The sequence below is a fragment of the Limulus polyphemus genome, unplaced genomic scaffold, assembly GCF_000517525.1.
Source record: "Limulus polyphemus unplaced genomic scaffold, Limulus_polyphemus-2.1.2 Scaffold97, whole genome shotgun sequence".
NCBI classification, from domain to species: Eukaryota; Metazoa; Arthropoda; class Merostomata; order Xiphosura; family Limulidae; genus Limulus; species Limulus polyphemus.
The window spans coordinates 250165-276186 of record NW_013665707.1 but is presented as its reverse complement, the minus strand read 5'-3'; the positions used below and the strand labels follow the sequence as shown (position 1 = coordinate 276186).

The 26022-nt window shown below is 34.3% G+C and overlaps 1 protein-coding gene across 1 annotated transcript in view; it reads right to left on the bottom strand.

Annotated features, from left to right (window-relative positions):
* Window positions 1-1408: 1408 nt before the first annotated feature.
* Window positions 1409-26022, bottom strand: part of LOC111088526 (tumor necrosis factor receptor superfamily member 16-like) — a 34366-nt gene continuing 9752 nt past the window's right edge. Inside the window, exons 2-5 of the mRNA XM_022398948.1 lie at window positions 17957-18458; window positions 6343-6657; window positions 2895-3011; window positions 1409-2500 (exon numbers count right to left, since the gene is read on the bottom strand). Coding sequence (XP_022254656.1) covers window positions 2283-2500; window positions 2895-3011; window positions 6343-6657; window positions 17957-18458 — 1152 coding nt within the window. The 3' untranslated portion in view covers window positions 1409-2282. The remainder of the gene's footprint in view (window positions 2501-2894; window positions 3012-6342; window positions 6658-17956; window positions 18459-26022) is intronic.

Here is a 26022-nt window from a genome sequence, read left to right as displayed (position 1 = left end):
AAACAAATTAGTAAACTTAAGTAAGGTAAGGGGGTACGGTACGTTTAAGTTTTAGTTTCTACACTGCTTGTTATTAGTAGTAGTATTAATAATATATATATATATATATATATATATATATATATATATATACAGAGAAAGAAAATTGTGATGGGGATATTTGCTCTTAAAAATACTGTATATGTACCTTAATTATTGCATTTGAATATCATTTTAAAGCATATCTGTTCATTTTTCAAGGTTCAAAATTTATAAATGTTCATAAGAAGGCCACAGTTAACCAAGTTAAACATGTTCCTAACTTAAGTACTTGTGTATCATCATAAGTCCACAAATGTTTAATTTTAATCAAAATTGTATGTATAGTTCTGACTTGGAATAAACCAAAGTTTCTAAGATTACTAGAGGTAACATCATGGAATGGCAAGATGAGAACAATTATTAAACAGATTGGTGACTAGTCTACAAATGCCAGCTCAGCATAAAAAACCACTTCTGTGGAAAGATTTTTAATACAAGTGAATATGTACTTACTGTTGTCTTTTATTGTACTGTGTATTTTATCAAATGGACTTAGGTTGGTGGGAGTGTAACCTATCATTTAGGTGGACCATTTGCAACATATACATCAAGAGGTGAGATACAGAATGGTACAAAAAATGCCGTCTTATGTTTACAATTTTACTTAGATGTTTCAGTAATTAAAATTATAAGATCATCCAAATGAATATAAGTCCTTGGCCTTGTTATACTGTTTAGGTTAACAAAATTGTTAAGTAAAAGTATTTTGGCATTTGAAGAATGTGTCTTGTGATTTCTTTCGTAACACAGTCAACTGTTTCATAAAAAAGGTAAACAGAAAAAACAGACTTTGATTCACGTTACAAAATTAACCAGGTGTTTTCTTTTTCACTAATTGTTTTACACGTTTTATTTTTCTTGTATAAAATGTGCAATGAATAGCTTTTGGTACAGTATTGTGTGTTGGGTTGTTTCTAGAAAACAACATTTAAAACTATTAATATATACATTTTAATTGTTAAGAGATTGTGGGATTCATTGATTCTTTCCACCCTTATGAATATAATTGCTTTTATATGCTGCAAATAATTTGTGAATAGTTTCTATCTAACATAAAGCCTGTAATCTAAATTTCAGTTATATTTGCAAAGAGAATTTTATTGTTCAGATTTTATTATAAAAGAACACCAAATGTTACATTATACATATATATATATATACACTACTTACTATTTTTTTAACCTTATACAGATTATATTTTTGTAAGTTGATAAAATCCATGTAGACATTTAAAAATAATAATTTGTATAAAACAGTTTTAATTTTAGTTATTGTTTTATATCATTTCTAAATACCTACAAAATTTGCAGGAATTTAGTGTTTTTTTTTTTAATGAAATATGTACATTTGAAACAGTTTGTGGATATAACAGGAGGATATTAAGATTTAAGTACAAGGTATGTATGTTTGTTTGTTCCTGGTTGATAGTAGAAGTGGTTACAAGTATTATTTGATAGATTGTTTAGGCAGAGTATTCTGAAATGAACAGTAGCTGCTTGTTGTAAAAAAGCACCAGTGTAGAGTACTACATTTTGAAAGACTTTTATCTGAAAAGTATGAAGGAAAACTTGCAAGATGCTGTTCTCTACATTTGTTTTTTTTTTCAGTCCTTTCCAGTGTTAGCTTATGTTTTTATTGTTTGTCCAAAGAGTTTGAATGTTATCAGACCTAATAATAGTGAAAAAACATGCACACATACACATAGAATATCTTAAAATGTTAATATAACAAAAATAATAACATAGTCTGTTGAAACTGTAGCTTTCATAAGTATCAGCTCTTACAAGCTCCAGCTACTCTGATGTTGGAGAATGTCAGCTGGTATTTTAATGTTTAGGGTGTACTTCACTAGATAAAATTACAGCAGACAGATCAAACTTTCAGAGCTTACTTATATCTGTATTATATCCCATTATCAAAACTTAGAATTACGATGAGTATTGTTGAATATATATGTACCAAGTTTCACTCATATTTTCTCATGATGATTGTATCTTGTTCTATTATAACATGACTACCTCCTTTATAACGATCTGTCACAGAAAGACATGAAATATTGGCAATTGGAATAAGGTTGGATACTCCTATAAATATTTCACTCTCGACAACAAGATAAAAAGATATCAACAACGTGTAGACACTGTCCACCATTAGTGTCATGTTATAAGATAATTTATAAGAGTCTTCTATCTGGTTCCATTTCACACCATGTAATCTGACTGGAAAGGAGGATACACTCTTTCACATGTTGGTTGAAGCAAACGAACAACATCCATACGGCCTAAAGTCACCAAGGCTTGAATAAGGGCTTCGACAGTAGCACCTTCAAAGTAGCCCCAATCTAACAATAGTTGGTGGGCTGGCCCATATTTAACTTTTCCTAAGTGTTCAAATGCAGAAATGTTGGAATTGGAGTAACCTGAAAGATATTGTTTTTGATTACAACAGTTAATTGGGACAAATGTCGCTCGTCTATTAGCATGCAGTTATTAAATGACAGATTATTTATTACTTGTAAAATAACGAGTCTTCATAAAACAGTTATTTTAGAAATATTTCAATGATTTGTAATTCGAAGTTGTTCATATAAAACATCGAGATTTTTCAAATGTATATATCATAAGCTTTTATTTGAAAATTAGTATATTTGAGTATTTTTACATGAAAATGGAAAGTAATTTGTTCTGGACAAATTGTGGTTTTAAGAAATAATAAATGCAAACAAATTAGTCATACAAATGGCACTCTCAGTTATTTTTAACATAAGAAAGCTGAAAAATTATGACAACTAAAGTTATTTGATAGTAACTTGCCTAACTGACGAGCTAAACCTCTCCAGTCTTGACCATCCTGTCTTTTAGTATTTAATGCTGCTTCCAGGTCCCGTTGCTTCGTTAAAGGAAGTTCTTTAAGCTTCATTTGCATTATTCCTATTGAAATTGAAGTGATGAACATGTTCAGTTACATAAATTTGTTTCTTTTAATTGATTTGTTTTTTTTTTGCAATTCTCATTTCTTACATCACTGTATTTGTATGCCTAATAAATTAGAATTGGGCAATTAGTGGAACTTGCTAATCGAGGACATTATTACATTCAACTAATCAAGTTCTCCAATGTGAAGTTAAAAACCTAATATTCTCGCAGGATGGCAAAAAAAGGAGAAAAAAAACACTAAAACTCGGGTTTCCATACCCGCAGTAGACAGAGCTTGTGTACTGTTCTGCTAAACAACAAAGGAAATATAATGAAACTATGTTCATGATAGGGATGGCTCAGAAACTTAAAAAAAATTATAATAGAACATACGGGTAAAAACCATCTTAGAAAGCAGACTTGTTCTTGAAACAACACTCAAAATAATCTATCTCAATGGCTAAGGCTGCTAAAATATTACAATCCCAACAGTTCATTTTCCGATTTACAGACAAAATTCAAAATCCGTCAATTTGTTCTTCATATTATTATTTCACAAGTCTACAGAAACAACAGTTATGGATATTTTATTCAAACCTACTAGGACTATTTTTATGTTCATTCTTGAAAGAGGAGGAAAAATTTTGTCAGTTTTTTCATCGCTACTGGCCAAGTTTCTCTTTGAAGCCTACATCTAAAATAGCTAGGTATACTGCGCCAAAATCTATACACAGCTGCTAAACAAACTTCTGTGAAGGCTATAAGGCTATTTTAAAGTTGATTCTTAATAGTATAGATTTCCACCATCTAAAATTTAAGAAGTTCTTCGCTACCATCATAAGCTCTTCGAAGTCATTCAAGCATCACAGAAATGTAGAAGCCATTTTAAGCGCCGTTATACTAGTCGGACAATGCACCGTTTTATTACAGTAAACAATGCGTATATTTATAACGGTGTCTTCAGCCTTATTGTTATTGATTATAGTTTTTAAAGCCGTTTAAAAAAAACGGCTTCGAATATTTTACTGAAACCTGAGCAATACTAATGAATGCAGTATTGAGTATGGCATAGGGCAGCTTTAAAATTAATTCAAGTTCCTTCGTTGTTTCGCCCTCAAGAATTTCTCCAAGTCCTTCACTTTCCGCTATTGGAAAAATCCAGTGTTTTACTAATGCGCATTAATTGGAAAATAATTTTTGCAACTTCTAGCGCATTAATTGGAAACTGCCATGTTGGGGATTCATCATTTTTTCTCGAATTCGCTGTTGTACTTTGTCTCTATGTTGTTTTGTGCCAATATTTCAGTGAGTTTTCTAACAGTAGACTACTACCATAGTAGATTTCTCTACTCTTGTGAGTGGTGATATATTCTACTGATTTTCGTACTTCACTGAAATTGTGACTGCGTATTGTACTGTTATTTTATTATTATTATTAATGTTTCCCAAGCCTACAGCAAAATCGGCTGGGTATTTTGCACCAAAACCTAGACAGGTATACTATATGAAATGCTGCGAATGTCCAGGACCTTTTTAAAATGTACTCGACGCTTGTTAAACACGTGTTTACACGAAACCTTAGGTACAAAACCACCTGGCTCAGTAAAAAATGGTTGGGTTGAAAAAAGCCAATGCATCAAGTAAAGTGTTGAAGAACATGTAATATTCACACTGAATGCATATGCACTTACGTAGCTTAAAATTTATTCTCCATAAATGGATATAAAAAACTTAAGAAACAAGATAATTAAAAAAAACTTATTTAAAGGGGGGAATAGGAATCGTCAAAAAAGTACAGAACTTTGAATCAAAATACAAAGATTATGTTTTCAAGTCTACAACTAGGGACTCTAAAAAATGTATGAAATAGGCTGGAAATAGTGTCCACATTATTTTCTCAAGCTACAAATCCCTATTTTAATTCCACTAAAATTGGTAAGTAGTGTGAACATGGAGTAGCTTGAGAAATTAATGTAGACACTATTTCCAGCCTAGTTTGTTTAGTTTTTTTTTTCTAAGAGTCCCTAATTGTAGGCTTGAAAATATAATCCTTGCGTTTTGATTCAACTTTTTTTTACTATCCCTATTCCCCCTTTTATAAAATTAACAATTTTTAATTATCTTCTTTTGATCACTTGAATAGCTGGAATAATTGGAAAACCTAATTTCGATTAGTTTATTTCCATGAGTCATGACACAAATCGATTAAGCTGGCAAATTTGAATTAATTGAAAATAATAATGAAAAATCAAAATGACAGTACTTCAACTGCTAATTAGTTAGAATGATCTGAAAACTAAATGGTTATTTTTTGGCGACTGATTTAACTGTAATTTTGATTAATTGATTATTTTACGTGACGCTAATTGGTGTAACCGATGCTAATTGGTAATTGAGTTAATCACCCAATTCTGAATTATACCTATTTGTATCAAATTTATGTCTTGGATGCACAAAATACCGGGAATTTTTGAAAAGACAAAGATGACTATAAAGGTTGGCTGAAAATAACATTTATCTTAAAAACATAAGACACTAGATTTTATGTGACAACATGTTGGAACACCTAAATAAAAAATGTTTTTGATTTAGATAGGAAATCTAAAATACAGATACAGTGTGTTCTCATCAACTTATGTGCCAGTTACTGATCCAACACTTCGTGAACTTTACAATTTAAGAGCCTATCTGATCACTAGGTTTGACATAGTTAAACTATCTGAACAATGAGATGATAACATACCTGATATTTATGTTCTGGCAAGTAAGGAAACTTATGGTTTTAGATTTGTTTGTTTTTTAAATGAACGAATCTACTTCGTTTTATGGTTCTTTATAGTGAGACAACATACCTATTTATTGGATTCAGTATAGTGAGTGAACCTACATAATATTTAAGTTTTGCACATTGAAATAACTTGCCTACTCTGTGGATTCACTTGAATGAAAGAATATACCTAGTCCTTGGGTTCTAAGTAGTGAAAACACCAATCTAGATTTAGTGCATTGAATAAGCCTGTTAGTCTTTGAATTTGGAGTAACTAGATAACCTATGTTGTCTTTGAGTTCAGTGTAAAGAGAAAACCTAATTGGTCTTTGGGTTTAGTATAACCAGTGAATCTAACTAATATTTAGTTAAAAGAAAATAAATTATTTCCCGTTTTGAGAAAAAACTCTTTGCCTTCATTGTTCGGTCCAGTGATAAAACTTTTATGCACTTAATTTAGTTTGGAGATTGCTATCTTGCAATCCTGGTTTCTTCCCATAAGAGGAACTTTAAAGACCTTAATACTGACACCACACATAAAAGTCTGGATGAATGTTATTTGTGCTTATTGAAACATACCTGTATGAGAAAGAAACTTGACATTGATTAATTTCATGGACTGGTCAGACTCGGCCAAAAGCATTCTTTTGCTGCTCTCTGATGTCCCCTCAGGATCGGGTCCAGAGCCTACTTCGTGACAGTGGGTGGTCTTGGTATGATGACGTTTCTGAAGCCTCCATCTAAGCATCAGAAACACCAAAACGCCCAGAAGTACTGCTACCAGTATGGTACAGTAGACAGGTATCACATTGCGTTGGGTATAGTTCACCACTTCATTGGGCATTTGTTCAGGTTCAGCTGTTGGCAGATGACTTCTTTGATAAAGGTCTTTATCTGCCGTTGTAAAATGAATAAATATTTAAAAGACCAGCCTCTCAGCTTGATTATACAGCATGCTGTCATGTTTTTAAAACATTCCGATGGTTTTTGTACAAAGACAATAATTACATGTAAACTTTAACATTCTTGGAGAACGTTTAATCCTTACTAATGAAATATTTCCCTTCAAATGAACATGCAAAACAAGTCAATCGCTTATTCTTTCAGTATAAAGCATTAAAATGTTTAAAAAAATCACGACTTTTATAAAACTGTATATCTAATAGTATTTATAAGAACTGTAACTGATTTAATGTGAGCTTATTAATTTTGATTTTAATCCTCAAATTACTAGCTGGTTTTTAAACTGTTCGCTACTGATGAGACATCATTTTAAGTGATTTTACATTTATTACTGCTATCTTACGACGGGCCCGGCATGACCAGGTGGTTAGGGAGCTCGACTCGCAATCTGCGGGTCGCGGGTTCTAATCCACGTCCCACCAAACATACTCGCTCTTTCAGCTGTAGGGGTGTTATAATGTGACGGTCAATCTCACTTTTCGTTGGTAAAAGAGTTGGCGGTGGGTGCTAAATTAGGGACGGCTAGCGCAGATAGCCCTAGTGTAGCTTTGCGCGAAATTCAAAAAACAAATAAACAAGCTTATAACGAGTGCAAGAGTTTGTTTTTAAGCGCGGAGCTCCACAGTGAACTTATCTACACTGTAGGAATCGGCCCTCAAGTTCCAAATTAGCCACTGATCTGCCACCCGGTAGCTGGGCAGTAAGGCAGCAGGCTTATGATGCTAAAAATCGGATTTCGATATCTGTGGTGGGCGGAGCATAGATAGACTATTGTTTAGCTTTGCACTTAACACCAAACAAACCACCATTAATCTATTGTGGGGCAATGTTTTGAGAAAAAAACTTTTTACCTTCATTGTTCGGTCCAGTGATAAAACTTTTGTGCACTTAATTTAGTCTCGAGATTGCTATCTTGCAATCCTGGTTTCTTCCCATAAGAGAAATTTTAAAGAACTTAATACTGATTATGGGTCCAGGTTCCAAAGCGGAGCGTCAGACTTTGGTTCAGTTTTGCAACATTTGCGAACACTGCGATTGTATCGCTTTGATTCGCCCGACAGCTAATATCGTTGATAACTAAAAAGTATGTGAGTCATGTCGATAAAAACAGATCAACCCAGTAATTCTTCTTTTATTCCTTTTGTTATCTCGATGCTTACTTTTTTTTACGTATTAAATCAGTACTTCTCAAGTTAAAGAATTGTTGCTAAGTAAACGAACTCTGCTTTTATAACGGATGGCTATCACCTAACCGATTAGGCTAATAATTAGCCTAACAGACAGAGCCCAAATAATTTCTGGTTTCATTAGTGAGTGAACGTACAAGGTCTTTTGGGTTCAGTGTATTTATTAAGATAATCCACTCCCATCTTGGGTTCTGAGAAGTGGAAATGCATTAAAGGTTTGGGTTCTACGTAGGCCTATTTTAAAATTAAAAATGTATTATGTGATATATATATAAAGGTTAAGTGATAATTTTGTTTTAAAAAATCCTTTTTTATAGCATGTTATTACAAACAAATCAATATTCATTTACGAAATACACACGGTAATATTTTCTGCTGTATTTAATTATTTCCTATGTATGTTATCAACAGAAGATTTCTGTTGTTTATTAGGAAAACATGTTATTTGCTTGACAAGCAGGATATAAAAGTCACAATTTAGAAGTCCCCAGATGTTATTTGCTTTACAGACAACATATAAAAGTCACAATTTAGAAGTCCCCCGGTGGGATAGCGGTAAGTCTTTGGACTTGCGACACTTAAATCAGGGGTTCGATCCCCGTTAGTGGTCACAGCAGATAGCCCGATGAGGCTTTGATATAAGAAAACACACACAATTTAGAAATTGCATACAACCTAGACTCGCTGATTACAGTTAAAATAGGCAGACACAAACTTGTGAGCTGGAAATAAAGAGTAAATGACATGATATGGTTTGAAAGAGTCAAAATTTACGAATCGCAACAACCACTAGAAGTATTGATAAAACAGTTTGTTTTAAGATAAGAACAAGGTGCGCCATTTTTGTAGATTACTCCATTTACGTGGCTGCTGTGATAATCAGGAGCATAACACGCTCTAGTATAATTTCCACAGGTTATTGTCACGCATTGCTAAAGTTATTGCAACTCGCATTGAAAGGAAACGCTGTAACAATATTTTCTTTCAAATTTATTTTTTTCGTGACTGTACGGCTATTATCGTTCGAAACAGTCTAGCCTTCGGGGCTCTGCGTGCCATTAAGGCTTAGCTATAGCAACGTTGATGATGATGACATAAAAAATTAATAAGCATCTATATATATTCCCCATGTGAACTCTATAATAAGGGAACAAGTATTATCTTGCTGGAATGGAGGGACAAGGTTTTGTATTGTCGGAAAATAAATCAAACCAAAGACATACCTAGCCTGAAGCGCCAGGTTCCAAAGCGGAGCGTCAGACTTTGGTTCAGTTTGCAACATTTGCGAACACTGCGATTGTATCGCTTTGATTCGCCCGACAGCTAATGTCGTTGATAACTAAAAAGTATGTGAGTCATGTCGATAAAAACAGATCAACCCAGTAATTCTTTTTTTATTCCTTTTGTTGTCTCGATGCTTTACTCTTTTTTTTTACGTATTAATTGCACTTTGAAGAACAGGCTTCCTCGATTATAAAGCATGAGAGTTCCTCTCAAAATAATACTGGAAAACGTTAATTAACTAACATAGTGTATTCTCTGACTAGTCATTGCACATGTTAACGATAACTGTGGTTTGGTATGTATTTTTGTTATTATTTTCATTACATAATTTACACTTTAAGAAAAATCGTATGGATTTTGCTAATATTAAAAAAAATCATTCCTAAGAACAAAGCTATGATATATGCTAACATTTTAAGTTGAGACCTAAGTTTTAAACTGACTGTGTAAATATTTAATTAACAGAAGAAAAACGTGCATAAAAGTTAAAAATAGAAATGTTAAAGCGATGTACCCAGTTTCTCTAAACAATGTTAGCTGTAGAAAAAAAGTTCAACTGGTGCTCTGCCAGTCAAGTTTAAAATCACTCTGGAGTGGCATGACTTGTTCTTGGCGGTAATACTAGTGCCAGAGTATGGTATCTGCGAAATGCGTCATGCTCGTCAAGAAGAGAATAATACAATTATCCTATCTTAAAGTCTGCGCATGTGCTAATCATTATAGATATTAGTATATAATAATAACTTTGACCTGGGTAAGCTACGTACTCAAAGCGAAACTAAATATCAACCTGGTCATCAATATAGCTGATTGAATATACTTTTCTTACATTTATTTTTATAAAGATTAGAATGCATTGTTTAACCTGTTGAGTACCCTGGCTACTAACGATATTTTCGGCCGTAATCCCAATATCTTACTACGAGTGATAAATGCAAATTTTAAGTTAACACTGCCAAACAATATTTATAGTAATAGTGTAATAATAAACAATAAATCTAAATAATAAAAAGTAATTACATTCCATATACCTTGAATCGTCGTTGTAGACGTATATTTCTTTCGAAATTATAATCCTGCTCTCCGTAGCACGTCATTTATTTACCAAATGAAACTCATTGATCCCCCACTCCTTGTACATAACATTAGATGTTATTAATATCTATGACAATTCAAGATATATAATTCAGTTTAAAGTGTGTCGAATCAATAGCATCAACGTTTCCACGATTCAAACAATGTTCGTGAAGATACAAAACAGTAAAAATAATTAATGTTTATTTGAAGTTAAGCACAAAGCTACACAATGAGCTAACTGTGCTGTGCCCACCACGGGTATCGAAACCTGGTTTCTAGCGTTATAAGTCCGCAGACATACCGCTGTGCCACTGGGGGGGGGGGGGGTAAAATAATTAATATAACAATGTTCAATGTAATAGGAACTAGATACACTTAATATGTAGTTTGTGTAAAAAACGTTTACTACCAATTCTCTTCAACAAATATCCAGAAAGTTAATAAATATTATTCAATCTTCTGTAAAACCGAAAATGAAACACGATAGGCCTTTAATTGAGCAGCCTGAAGTTCTATAAATAAAATTCATTTTAAAGGAAAGACACAAGGTGGTAATGTTGTAAAGAAAGTAATTATAAAAACTAATCTAACTAAACTAATAATGAAATGTCAAACTATTTGCAGAACTGTTCTATGGGTAATATTAACGTAAACTAGCGATAAGTAAAACCAATGGTGGTAAATACACTAAAGCTGTTTACTATTTCCCTAAATCATATCCCAAGGAATCAGAGTGAAGACGTGAAAGTTTTTGATACAAAACTGTAAACCCACAAATAATCTATAGCAAGAATAGTTTTAAGTTTCCCATATATATACATAGGAGAATATTTATTAAATATTAATATCTTCAAAGACATTATTAATTCCGTTAAATATGGGGTCGCTAGCCCACAAACCAAACTGCAACAAGAAAAAGGGCAGAGCGTGGTCAATCAGTTAACTAGTCTTGCTATGAATCAAAGGGTTCGTGTTTTGAACGCGCTCTGCACTTTCAACTGTGAGTGCGTTATAAAAGTGAGATTCAGTTCAGTTCAAAAATAACTGAACATAGCCCTTGTGACGGTAGGTGATGCTGGCTAGCTTCCTTCTGGTAAGTCTTCAAAGTGAGAGTCGACTATATCCTAGCCGTTTACTGCATGCTTTCGAAGAGTGATCACGTTTTCTTTTTCTAATGAACATTTGGGTCTACATTTTTTTATAATCACTCAAAAAATATTCTGAACTTTTACTTATGTTTAAAAATTAAGCATAAATACCTGTATGCACGTAGAACTTTAATAAACAACGAAATCAAACTTGGAAGCCGGGAGATTAAAATAAAATGGGAAATGAAGGAGCAATTTCTAAGTAATTTCATAATGATGTTTGCCCCAATAAAATTCAACAGAATCCAAGTTATGAATACTTGTAAAGCTAAAATTTAAAAAATAAAACTACACCTCTACCCTGGTCAGAGGGAATAGCAGCAGTTGAGGAATGGAATGTCTCGGGGCCTGTCACTGGTTCGAACAGAGACTGTAATTATTTGGTAAGGAGTCATGGAGTAGAGGCTGCCAGGTGCGAAATGGGCAGGCCCCAGCCATACCTAATTGCGACCTTGAGCCTGAACGTGCACATCCCGTGGGTAGCAAAATATGAAACATCTTTGGTCTTCTACACTGTAGATATATATATATATAATAATTGATATAGACAATGTAGGTGCAGAGACAAAAAAAAAAAAAAGATTAGTAGGTATAAAACAAGGCACTATCCGTGTAATTACGCCGCATTTAAACAGATGATTTCGGACTGTATTGTTTTTTCAGGCTTATGATGATTCATTTCCTTAATAACGCATACATTCGTTTTTCGACGTCAATGTCCGCGCGATAAGAACGCGCCTGATAAAGATTCGTGGACGATTTAAGTGGAATGGAAATTCACACATGCTAAAACCGGCATACGTAAATGTAAAGAAGTTGGAAAACATTATTAGATGAACTCTAAAGACGATTTCTTAAAATAATAAATCTTATCTAAGTGGAGCAAATGAAATATTCTCAGCCACTTAATTTATTTATTTTTGAACTATTTTCGAAATAAACCTGTTGCTAGTATCACGAGACTTCAGTACCTGGGTTAGTTGTCAGAAGTAAAAGTCATCACATTTCAATGCAATAACTAAGTTTTATTCTAAATTTTAAATTATTGTAATTCTTAAGAAGAGACTTATTGCGTCACTTGGAGGCGCTATAAAGCAAGGAATACCTGGTTGATTTTCAACAAGCTATTTTTCTATAACGTATTCGAAAGAAAGAATTATACGGCCACAGAGAATATAATAAACAGCTTTTCAAGTCTCGTCAAATTTCATTCAACTTGCTGTTATCTGATTAAGTGTTATTTATATAAATTGATCACAGTGACAAGTCTTTTTTTTGTGTGTGTGTACAAGACTAAACCAAAAACTTTATACGAAATGCTCGAATTGAGGGACAAAAATAACGCCGCTCCCATTGTTAAAATAAATATTTCTTCCCTCCCCTGTTAATTAAAAGCATCAAGTGAAAGGGAGAACGTTTCTAGATTGATACTTTACTGCTTTTCAATAAAGGCACCTGTATACGTTTACAGTCGTACTGATTATCCCTATATTAAACATTACATCTGTTGCTGCAGGTTCTTTTTAATTATTCGGTATAGTGCCTAGTCCAGTCCAATTAATAATATTAAAAACGTTTTATTTCTCCTTCTTTAACTTCTTCCGTTAGGTTAACTAATGCTTATTTAGAGGTCTAGGCTAAGGGCGCAGTAGATGCTAAAACAACAATTTCATTTACCTGTTAACTTTTATATATATATATCTAGTACTTCTCATAGCTCTTGCTTCTTCCTTGAAGTGCAAGTTTAATATTCACAAAATTGAACTAACTAACGGACTGACTGTAGCATACAAACTGACTAACATACTCGCAAACTGAATAACCAATCACTGTAACAGGTTCACAAAAATCATCACGTTTTATTACAATTACAATAGTCAAATTATTAATTAAATATGTGACAAAGTACAATCGAAAATTTGATTAAGAAATTAAATGTTTTTGTACTCATTTACTGTCACTAAACTGTCCACTTTTCAAATAATTTGGTTGTTTCTTTTCCTTGGATTATGATACAAAGATTAGATTTCCATTGGACCCTTATTAGTACATTTCGTCATGTAACTAAAGGAGTTCTCTTCAGTAGAAGAAATCTAGTGGTGACTCCATCCGTAATGATACTCTGAAAGGAGTCTCGACCAAAAACTTTGGATCAACAGTAGGTTGACTCTGGCAAAGTTTTCTTTGAAGTTAAATAGTTGCCTGTTCACTCACCATATTTCCAAAGATAACTTGGAACACCTCTCATTCTGGATTCTATAAACCACATCACTGATCCTCTTGACTACACCAACAGCATAGGGTCCTTCCCAGCATTCTTAACTTGGGAAGTAGTCTTCTCTTGTAGCGTGAACTGTACAGCCATATCATGTCACCACGATAAAATGCAGTCTTATCATCATTTACATCGTAACGACTTTTCATCTATCATTAGCTGATTTAAGTCTTTTTGGGGTAATGTCATATATGGTGTTCCTTAGTTTCACTGCATACTCTGCTGAGTGATAGCCCTCAGGGTGCAATTTCTCTTCCAAACATCAGTGATGCTAGTGTGATACTTTTGGCTCCATGTATCACTATTTGATAATTCCTAAGTAAGAGTGGAATATTTCATTCCACGTTTTCTTATGTTCATCTACATAAATGGATAGATGTTTTACAAAGTTTATGGTTGTATCTCTCCACCATTTCACCAGAAAAGAGGTCAAGCGCTATAGTCCTAGTTTTATCATTCCAAGAATATGATACATCTCTGTAAACAATGTTCCATCTCTAATCGAATGAAGTCCCATGAGCACCCTGAGTCTTGAAGCAAGTTCATTGACAAGCTTTATTGCAAGTTTCTGCTTGCTAGGTAGGCACAGCATATGCTTCTAACCATTTGGTGAAGTAGTCCATCACCACCGAGATGCATTTATTCTCACTGGTGCTCTATGGGAGAGGACCAAGCACGTTGACACCTACTCTCTCAAGTGACACCCAAAACAACTGCTGTAGTTGCCCATGATGCTTCCTTTATGGACTTTTGCTTACAAAACAGTTTGCAAGACCTAAAGCAATATTCTAAACAGTTTTTAGCATTCAACCCGGTAGAAATGTTCTTTTATTTTCTCTCTCTCTCTCTGCAATCTTCTTAACACTTATGTGTCCAACTATTAATAGGTTGTGGATGTAAAGGAATGTTTCTAACTGTAATGACTAAGTAAGTGTCAACTGACTTCATAAATTCTGCTCACTGGTATTTTCCTATTTTTGACACAACAACCCTTCTCATAGACATAAAGAATCGAACTGTGTCCAGTACAACTTTGTCTTTGGGCAGTACTGAGCCACTATTTGCCATAAGGGGCATTCTGCACCATTCCTAATCTACTGAATAATTCATCTAATATTTGTATCTTTTGACAGATCATATCTCTTGATTATACTTTGTTGTACTTTTGGTTGGTTGTTTTTAATATCTGCGACTTCACATTGTTTACATTATTTGGTAACACAAACTCGTCAGGATAATGTATCAGCATTTTCATGGTACTCCTGAAGCTATCTTGCTATCTGGTCTTTTGGATTGCAGAAAATTCAGACACTTCAAAACTGCAGGATGTATCTGCTGTAAACTTTGCCCATACAGGTACTGATGGAAATTATTCAAGGCCTAAGCAACATTTAGTAGTTCTTTTTGAATTTTACAGTGCCCCCTTTCTTTGGAATTCACTGCTTTGTTCTAATTACATGTTTTTTTCCATGTTGTACATTTAATAACACTGCTTTAATTGCAAATTCACTGGAATTTGTATTTGTTATGAGTGACTCTTCAAGATTTGGATATGTTGATACTGGATTGAATTCTTTCAGTTTGTTGAATGTCAGTTCAAAAACAGCAGTGCAGCAAAACTTGTTTTCCAGTAGGGTATAATCCAAGAAATTCTCTTCACTCACAGACATTATGTTGTGTTGCTCAATTTTGAATGGATTCAGTCTTGTTTAGACTTGTGGACACTTCCCCTCTGTTGACTATTGATTTATAGCAGTTCAAATTTTCTAAACTCTTTTAAGAGCAGTTTTTACTTCCTACGGGATTTTTTGCAGCTCCTGGCAATATGTTATGTGGTTTACTTCTTCTATTCTGAGTAAATAGTTACATAACTAATCCTTTGATTTCTGCTAGTCTTCCATGAGAGGGAATTGATGGTTCTGTGCTATCTCATTTGATGGTTCCATAATTCCTAGATATAGCTTTTAGTTGTAGCTTTAACTGATTCAAGTTAGGTTACCAGTATCTTCCCCTTATCCTTATTTGCATATCTTCATTTCCTCTAACATTAAAGAATTGGTCATGTATCAATAACTGCATCATTTCATGGGAAATCTCTGAATAAGATAATTGGACAAACATTCCCACATTTTCAGCAAGTTTGGCTAATGTCTCATTCTTCCTCCTTATTATGCTCCAAAACTTTGCTTTTGCAATTTCCTTCTGATATGACACTCAAAATCTGTTTACCTAGTAGTTGTTAGGGTCCTCTTTTGGAATACTGTACTAATTTTATTAAAGCTGGTCCTCTGAAATGTGTGATGAATAGTTTGTCATTCATTATTCCATCCATTTACCTTGGGAATTATTTCAAACTGTGCCCATTGGTTTTTCAGTTGTTGATCTAACCTGCTGAATTTTATAATGTGATGCTTCAGTAGTCCACAAAGATCCTCCTACAGATATAGGTGGCAAAATAGTGGTAACATGTGTAGAACAAATGGGCTCTCCTATTCCATACTGCATAGTTAATGGTGCTTGAGAATGAAATATTTGAGTGGATGCAGAGAGGTGTGGCTGGTTTGATCCTCACATTTCCCAATATGGTTTCTAATTGTTTCATCCTTCTGTAAATTTGTAATAGCTCCTTTAATCTTGTAAATATTATCTTTCTGTACTTCTTCAGTCTTGTTACTGTTAGCTTTCTAAACACCTGTTTTTTAAACTTCCATCTGTATATTTTCATTCTTGCATTACATCAACCTGATCTGGGTTTGCAAATCTTCTGTAAACCTAAGATCTTGTTCTTATAATTCATCTTAATTTTTGGTCTCTTCTGATTTTCTGTAACTTTCTTCCTGATCTTTACATTTTTGGTCTCTTTCTTCTTAATTTTGTTTCCATTTTATTTTTACAAATATAATCCTACTTTTATCATCAGTGTTGGAAATATTTCTATTGTTGGGTGGATTCTGTTGGATTATTGATAAAAAAAAACAATGCAAAGTCTGTCTCACTTAATGGTATACAATGTTTTATTTTTATACTTCTTTGGTTAACTTATCTATTGTTCACTAATACACATAAGTTAACAGTTGATACTAACACAACAGTGCCACTTGCAAACTCCCCCAGTGGCTTAGCGGTTAGGTTTCAGGGTTACGACGTTAAACATCTGGTTTCGATACCCGTGGTGGACAGACTACAGATATCCTTGTGTAGCTTTATGCATAACCGAAATAAAACCAATAATTGCTAATTTCTTGAGCGCTACAACTTACGACGTATTTGTTATTACTGCTTCAATAATACAAACTTAATATTTACAGCACTGAACTTACTGGTTCAAAGTAACGAACAAACAAAAATACTAACAAGCTCGCTATCTCATTAATCAACCACGTAACAGAACCATAAAATCAGTCATTATTTACTCTAGCCAAGTGGTTTCCAACTGAAGACCACAGTCACGATACTAAAACGTCACGGGCTGTTCAATATTAGCTTTTCGTTAAAGTGCTTTTAAATGATACTGTAAAACAATCAACTTCAGTGCTATATTTTAAAATCCCTCCTTTTTTTTTCAACCATCTTGTGGGCGGTAGTTGGGAGCCACTTCTCTAGCCTAACTCACATTATATACTACTCAAATAATTTCATAAACTTAAAAAACGATTTTGGTCATTAAACCACGGCAAGAACGTGATATTAATCTCCCTTTGGTGAAACAACAATACAAATGTCTAAATTAGAAACAAAAACTACATAACCTACGATACCTCCATAATACATTTATAAAGTTGATTTGTAATTGCTCTTTGTTGTTTCTTTCATACATATTTATTGCTAAATCTTGATTGATAAATGAGGTAATTAAGTTCATGCTATACGAGAATACCAGAAAAGTTAAAACTTATTTAATTATTTATACAGATTTCGCCTTGTTAAGTAGTTATGATTCGAATATTGCTTGTGTGAAGGCAACAAAGGTTGTTATTTTGAAGTTTAAATGCCACATTCCCTCCGGAATCTACGGGATTGCAACGCTAAAATCCGGAGTTCGATTCCCCGTATCGGACACAGCAGATAGCCCAAAGTGAAACGAGCAAACAAACGATAAATGCTACAATTTAACTTTTGAAAGAATCTGTAAAAATAAATCTGTTACTCAATTATAGACGCATCTAACCAATTATCTAAGCAGAAGACCCAAAGATTACGTAAAACTTTTTAATTGCATTATATGTAACAAAATAAAACCACTTAGCGATACTGCTTACCTATACAAATGGTGTCTTGTATGGGTGTGCATTCTTGTAGCATGACTTGGTTAGCACGGCACGTGGTGCATAATTCACACCCCAGAGTGCCACTCAACAGTCCAGAGTAGGTGCCAGGGGGGCATTTCCGGCAGACAGTATTCCTTGTAGGAGAACACTGCCTGGCCACCCCCCAGCCGTGTGAGCAGAGTTCACATGAAAGACATTGATTAGTTTCGTTGTCCAGATAAAATCCTTTCTCACAAACACACTCCGTGTCATGTGTAACATTACATTCTTTTAGTAGCAATGAATGTAATGGGCATTCACTACAATTCCCACACATGGCTACGTCGCTATACGTCGTTGAAAATGTCTCTCCAGGGCGGCAGGAAGCACACCGTGTTTCTTCACTATCAATGCATTGATGTTCAACTCCGAACCCTGGTGGGCAAGTCAGACAACCTGTCATATTAGCATGTCGCTGGTCAGTCGACTGAACTTCACTTGTAATACCTCTCACCTGTGGCGTTATAAGAATGTTAATTGCAAATGTGTAAAGATAATAGAATATTTCTGTTAAAACTTAATATACAGCTTGTATGAGTCCTTTAGTACTATTGAAATTCTTGAAAACATAAAATCAAATAACTTAACCAAGTGGCAGTGAAATAAATATTTTTCTCTGTATCAATTTTCAAAATGTTCATTAAAAATTTAGTTATATATATATATATACATAAATGTCTAGTATACGAATTAGAAACTTCGAAAAAGTATAACTTTATTTATTTAGTTGTAGTTATGATTTATAGAACTTTAATTGAAATTAATTATTCAAGCTTAAAAATACCATATGTTTAAAATACTGAAATACAATACTGTATTTGTTCCCACACACGCAGAATTTAGATAAAAGCTCAGCTTCTTTAATAAAACACTAAAGCCATTTTAAATTAAACACATACTAAGCTAGCGTTTGTTTGTTTGTAATTAAGCACAAAGCTACACAATGGGCTATCTGTGCTCTGCCCACCACGGGTATCGAAACCCGGATTCTAGCGTTGTAAGTCCGCAGACATACCGCTGTGCCAATGGGGGGGCAAAACAGTAGCGAACACATCACTAGAACGTTTGTTTAAGAGTTTATGAAGGCTTCATTAGGGAAGTATTATTTGCCAAACATGAAGATCTTGAAATATCGCATAATCTTTAAAGAATGATAAATAACAGTTCATGTTCTAATCTTTAACCATATAATTCTCAAGAGCTGATAAAGATCATCTGTTTTTAATCTTAATCACGTAACCCTTATGAACTGATAAAGATAAGTTCTAAAAATCTAAACATACTTTAATTGGTACTATTAACTCTATCTTTTACTTTATTTTTCATTCTTAACCTACCAGTTAAGTGTCACGTTATACTTAAGGACTGATAAAGATCACATATGTTTTAACCTTAATCACATAACCCTTATCAACTAAAAAATATCAGACTTTTGAAATTAATTGCGTTTTTTTTTGGTATTGAGTCATCTTTATTTTTTCATTCCCAGTCCCCAAATAAGTTTTACGTAATCTTTAAAAGCCGGTGAAGATGTTTTTTTAATCTTAATCTGATAAAAGAGTAAATCTCTGAAAATCCATTTTTAATTCCTAAACCCAAGTTTTTAAGAACCAATTGGTTTCTTCGCTCCTAACACGAAGCTCTGATCTGTGACGTAATAAATGAAGACCTAATGCTAAAATTAAAATTATATATATATATAGAAAATCAAAACTCAAACAGTCAAGCAAAACAGAATCAAAAGGAAGGACTGCGTTAAAAACAGTAAATCCAAACCTGTGATAAATGACATTCAAATCTTGGTTGGGATTTTATACTAGTATAATTTGTCTACTGTGCTATTAATTAGTGCTTTACTACTACAATGGGCCTGGCACGGCCAGGTGGTTAGGGCGCTCGACTCGCAATCTGAGGGTCGTGGATTCGAATCCCTGTCCCACCAAAAATGCTCGTCCTTTCAGTCATGTGGGCGTTATAATGTTACGGTCAATCCCACTATCCGTTGGTAAAAGAGTAGCCCAAGAGTTGGCGGTGGGTGGTGATGACTAGCTGCTTTCGCTCTAGTCTTTCACTCCTAAATTAGGGACGGCTAGCGAAGATAGCACTCGTTTAGCCTTGCGCGAAATTCAAATCAAACCAAACCAAACTACTACAATGGGGGCTGGAATGCCAACATCAGAAGGTAAGTTTTTCTTACTTATCCCCAACTAGTACCTTATTTCGTTTTTCCTTTTTATTTATTTATTTATTTTCTTTTACATTGGAGAACAGTCACCTTCCTACAACTGTCTGCAGGCAGTGAAGGGTGATATAGATGTGGGACGTTGAGGGTTTCAGCGCCCACATCTCGCTCTCCTAATTCTTACTTCTTTTGATTATTATATTTTTTTCTTCTTGTGAGACTGGCGAACGGAGGTTAAAACTGATAAATGGTGTATCCCCACCGCAATGTGGATCCTACTTCCACAGTCACCTCCAAAACCCAGGGCACATTTTATATCAGCCTGTACCTGGGGATCATTTTGATTTGTGCAGCGTCTGTAATTTGATTTTTGTTTTGGCTTGTTTTTGTTCATTTGGATATATATATATCAGATTATACTGTTTTTACATTTTGGATGTACTTTTTCTTTAATTTTAGGCCTATTTTCTTAATAAGTAAAACTACCACAAAATTTAATTAACGAAAGAGTGATTATTTTACTTGGAAAGCACTGAAGTTAATAAATAAATTCATTATAGAATATAAATAAAATGTTTAACTAAACCCTTTCTTTATTGTTTTTCTTTACTTATCACGGTGATAATAACTTTGTAAACTACATTCGTCTACAAGAACGCCTTCTGCTTTAAATAGTCTTCTGAATCCAGATGTAACGACGGAAACATCAAAGTGAAGAAATGAATCTATAATTTCAAATGTAATTCAGCCTGTATAGGATATCATGCTACTTAATGACAGGATGTAGGCATAAGCCTGTATTACATGATCACCCATGCATACAGTTTCGTAAATAAGTAGATTCTTTAATAACTGGATTTAAAGAATAGCGATTATTTCCTCCAAGTCTGACTTAATAGTCTATTGTAGATGTTATCATAAAAATCAAAAGCGTAAAAATATTTTCTTGGACACTGTGTATAAGCTATAAAAAATAAATGACGTTACGTTATTTCTGCTCTCACAAATGATTTTAATATAACTTCATTTTTCTATGTGAATCACAAGCCTACCGCCATTAGAATATTCACCAGTGGTGATCATTGTGAATGTTTGACATGACCTGAATAATTTCGGTTCTTGCTTTCGCTGAGAGAGCCATAAGTTATACACTGAAGTTTCGTCCAACACTGTGTAACAATGTTGTAATCTGTCATAACCCAGTAACCAATCAATACTGTGTAACAATGTTGTAATCTGTCATAACCCAGTAACCAATCAATACAGTGTAACAATGTCGTAATCTAAATGGATTGTCGGAAGAGTTCCTTCAAACTTTACATATGACGTTTTCGACTAGATTTTTTCAAAAAATACTAGACCATGGGTGGGCAACCAAATTTTTCTCCTTAACCATGAATGTGGCCAGTCGATCACAGAAATAGCCACACTATTAATGAAACAGAAAATGTTCGCTAACTAAATTAATTTCAGGATTCTAATGACAGTAAGGTTAATTATAAACATAACATAAAAGTAAAAAACAAAATACTTTTCAAAATTACAAATATGTGAAATTTCAATGAGAGATTTGGCATTCGTTTTCTCTGATAAAAAACACACTATCGATGATTCTACGAGTTGGCCACACGTTTATGCGGAATGGCCACATGGCCATTGGCCAATATGCTGCCCGCACAGGTACTATACAGACACGTTGTTAATTAAACAACACGCTTTCAAACTACATAACAACTCGAAATAAATTTATTGTGTATTAGTAATAATCGTTATAATTTCAAGCACACGTTAATAAGTCCAGTAATATTTTTCAGTGCTTTTATATTGTCTTAACCATTGTTGAAAGTATTCTGTAAGATCCAATAAGCACTTACAACTATTAATAAAGATTTAATGGCATATTTTAAAGTGACTTCTAAATACGTTTGAAAGTTGTTAGTAAGAGAAATCATACGAAATACAACATACTATTGTCAGTCAAAAGTTTAAAAAACAAAAGAAAAAAAAAAGTCCTGTAAAATTAACACCTATCACATCGATGTTGTATGCAAGCATAACAACACGAAAATTAATACTTAATTATTACCACCAGGTGTATATGTTCGGTTTGGTTTGAGTTTAGGAGTGACAGACCAGAGGGAAGACACCTAGTCAACACCACCCACCGCCAACTCTAGGGATACTCTTTTACCGATGAATAGTGGGATTGACCGCACATTATAACGCCCCCATGGCTGAAAGGGCATGTTTGGTGACGGAGACTGAATCCGCGACCCGAAGATTGCCAATCAAGCGCCTTAACCAGGGTGCATATATAGAAATAATCCAAGAATAATTTCCACATACAAGTTCTTGGCACAACAACAATGCGTGCATAAATACCGATTACAGGATTTATTTAAGGACATAAACCATGCTATCCTAAATTTCCACACATGTAGAGCACCACAAAACGAAATCTGCCTCGAAATGTCATACATTATTCCAACGCGCTGGTTTCACACAAAGTAGAACAAACCTCGAAATGTCATACATTATTCCAACGCGCTGGTTTCACACAAAGTAGAACAAACCTCGAAATGTCATACATTATTCCAACGCGCTGGTTTCACACAAAGTAGAACAAACCTCGAAATGTCATACATTATTCCAACGCGCTGGTTTCACACAAAGTAGAACAAACGGGAGCCATGCTTAATTTCCCCAAACAATTTTTTGTTTGTTTTAGAATTTTGCACAAAGCTACATGTATGCGCATAGCCGTCCTTGATTTTGACCTGTTCTACTAAAGGGGAGGTACCTAGTTAAGAGCACCTACTATCAACTTATGGGCTACTTTTGTATAACTGAACTGTAGGATTTGACCGTCACTCTATATAGCGCACCCACGTCTCCCCGCACGTTTTTGCAAAAAAAAGGGGTCGCAAACTGTATCATCAAGCTGACCATTAGGGCCAGGCCCGGCCCAAACCGAGAATACAGTTTTAACAGAGCAAAGTTAACCCTAATGATACGTGAAATTAACACTTATCTAATAGTTTTTAGTTGGCAAGCTTCAGATTAAGAGTCTGAGTGCGCTAAAAATATGCCATGCCCAGTCCCTCTACATACAGATTTAATATATAGTATCACAAACAGAATCAGAATGCAGTAATAAAATTCCCTCCACTGGTATCATATAAAGAACCACAAAACATACATAATTCCCACAACCAGGTTCATTAAAGCCACTACATAACAGAATATCATAGGAAGTTACCATTCATACGTTTGGTTTGAGTTTCGCGCAAAGCTACAAGAGGGCTATCTGTGCTTGCCGTCCCTAATTTAGCAGTGAAAGACTAGAGGGAAGATAGCTAGTCATCACCACCGCCAACTCTTGGGCTACTCTTTTACTAAAGAATAGTGGGATTGATCGTAACATTATAACGCCCCCATGGCTGAAAGGACGAGCATGTTTGGTGGGATTCAAACCCGCGACCCTCAGATTGCGAGTCGAGCGCCCTCACCACCTGGCCATGCATGGCCACCATTCATACGAAATAAAGTGTTTATTGTGCGTTATTAATTTTAGCTATATCGTCCTTAAGTTTTATCATAATTATGCAAACGGATAAAGAAGTAAAAAACCTGAATGAAAAAGGAGATATTAGTTTCCACTCCAGCATTATTAATGGTGTCATACAAACCTTCAGTCGTCTAGTCAATGTTAAACTGCTAACAGCGTTTAAATTACCACATCGTGGATGGTCACTTGTAATATGTATGTTCTTTCAGGGATTTAATTAACAATTATAGGATTGAGCATGTTATATTAAAACGATTTTAAGCAAGTAAATCAGCAGATCACATTGATAACCATAGCTGACATGTGTTGTCACAGGAAACTGATTGGTTTTGGGAAGGTTATTTAACAGCCCTTTTAAACGCAAGATATTCAGTCATTCATAACAAAAAAGTGTTAATGTTGGGGGTTTAGAATTTTCAAGATAGGGTTAACCCTTATTGTTAATGGCATTGGAAAAGAATTGAATATGGATCAATTATGGAGTATTAGGCCTATCCAATAATAGACCTGCAACAAGGCGTATTTCAGTCATGGAAAGCAAAGTACTGAAGTTTATAATAAGACGCCACTAACACATAAGATCAGTGGCAAAAGCAGCCTACGTGCCCGAGGCAACATTACGCAACATAATCATGAAGGATCTTCGTCTGGAAACGAGGCCAACAGGGTTTGATTTCACCAAAATAAGGCTTCCAGTCATAATTCTCGTTCAACCTTCAATATGTTAAGCAGCTGAAGAATGAAACAGGTATTCATGTTATTCCAGCGTTTATGGGTTTCGTGTGATCGGGCTGTTGAAACAGGCACTGAGAACCGCCATTCTCTTACATTAGATGGATAATATAAAACTGCAGGGAGAAGTGGTGTGCTTTGAATGTGATAGCCTTACTATGGAGCCTTTTTTTAAAAAGAACTAGGCACTATGGCTATTGTTATGGTGCACAGTCGTCAGATAGAGCATAAACGGACGTGGAGACAGGGACTGTAATGATGTGGCGAGGCTCTAAAATCGTGTTCATTTAACACATTCAACCCTCTATAGTTCATTTACTGCAGGAACACATGACTACTGCGTTTTGCAGTTCATTGACTTTTTCCTTTCATTTATAATATCAAAATATCCCCAGGTTTTAATGGTTGAGCCTCAAAGATGATTATCTTATAGTTTTCAGTTTTAGCTTATCAGTTGAACTATCTATAAATTCTCTGCTTTGCCATCTACATTTTCAAATCTAGCCAAGAATACGTGTTATTATTGTCTAGTTTAGGCAGCATGTTCAGTATAGTGAAAAAACAAAACTGCGTCCCCCAGTGAATCAGCAGTACGTTTGCGGTCTTACAATGCTAAAATCTGTGGTTCGATTCCTCACGCAAGACAGAGCACAGATAGCCCATTGTGTAGATTTGTTCTTAAACATCAACATAAAGAAGCATGTTAAGTTGAATATCGATTAAGGTATGTAATCATATGACTAGCTAGAAATGGCTGAGATCGAAAAGAACCAACCTGAAGTTGGGTTATGTATTTACAAAAGGGTAAAAGCTTACAGTTGAAGGTTTAATTAATCCACTGAAAAAATATATTGCTATCAAACTGAAACAAACTAGCTGGTCTTATTAAAACCATGATTTATTAATCATCGAGGGGCATTCTTCAAATGAGGTGTTTGTGCGTGTGTGTGTGTGTGTTTTATAGCAAAGCCACGTTGGGGCTATATGCTGTTGTTGGATATACAAGACTGTTTAGTGTAAGAGTTATTATTTGATTTATTTAGTGATTTAATATTTAATGATTATATAGTTTTCATGACAGGAGTGTTGAAAGTTGATTATTTTAAAAGTGTTAGTTGTGACAAATTTCGTTAGTAACTCTGTACAGAGGTACGTTATGTACGAGTCTAGATTGTTGTACTAGGTTTTAGTAATGTTGTTGACATCACGTTATTCGAATCTTCGGTATTTTTCTCGTTACTTAAGTGAGTATTGTTCATTATGGTGTCGCGTAGTTTATAGAAAGTTCGAGGCCTCCGTGAACAAGATATATGTATATAGGTGACTAGCGAGTTCAAGTTAGGTAGAGAAAAGAAATCAAGTTAACTGAGAGATAATTAGACACATCTAGACTGAGCGATTGGAAGTTTAGCCGTGACTGGCGATTTCTAAAGTTAGTAAAGAAAGAAGTCAAATAGAAAACGCTAAGTTAGTAGTGAACGTGATTGTTAATTTAGTCATAACGGGCAATATTTAAAGTGAGTTTCACAGTTTAAC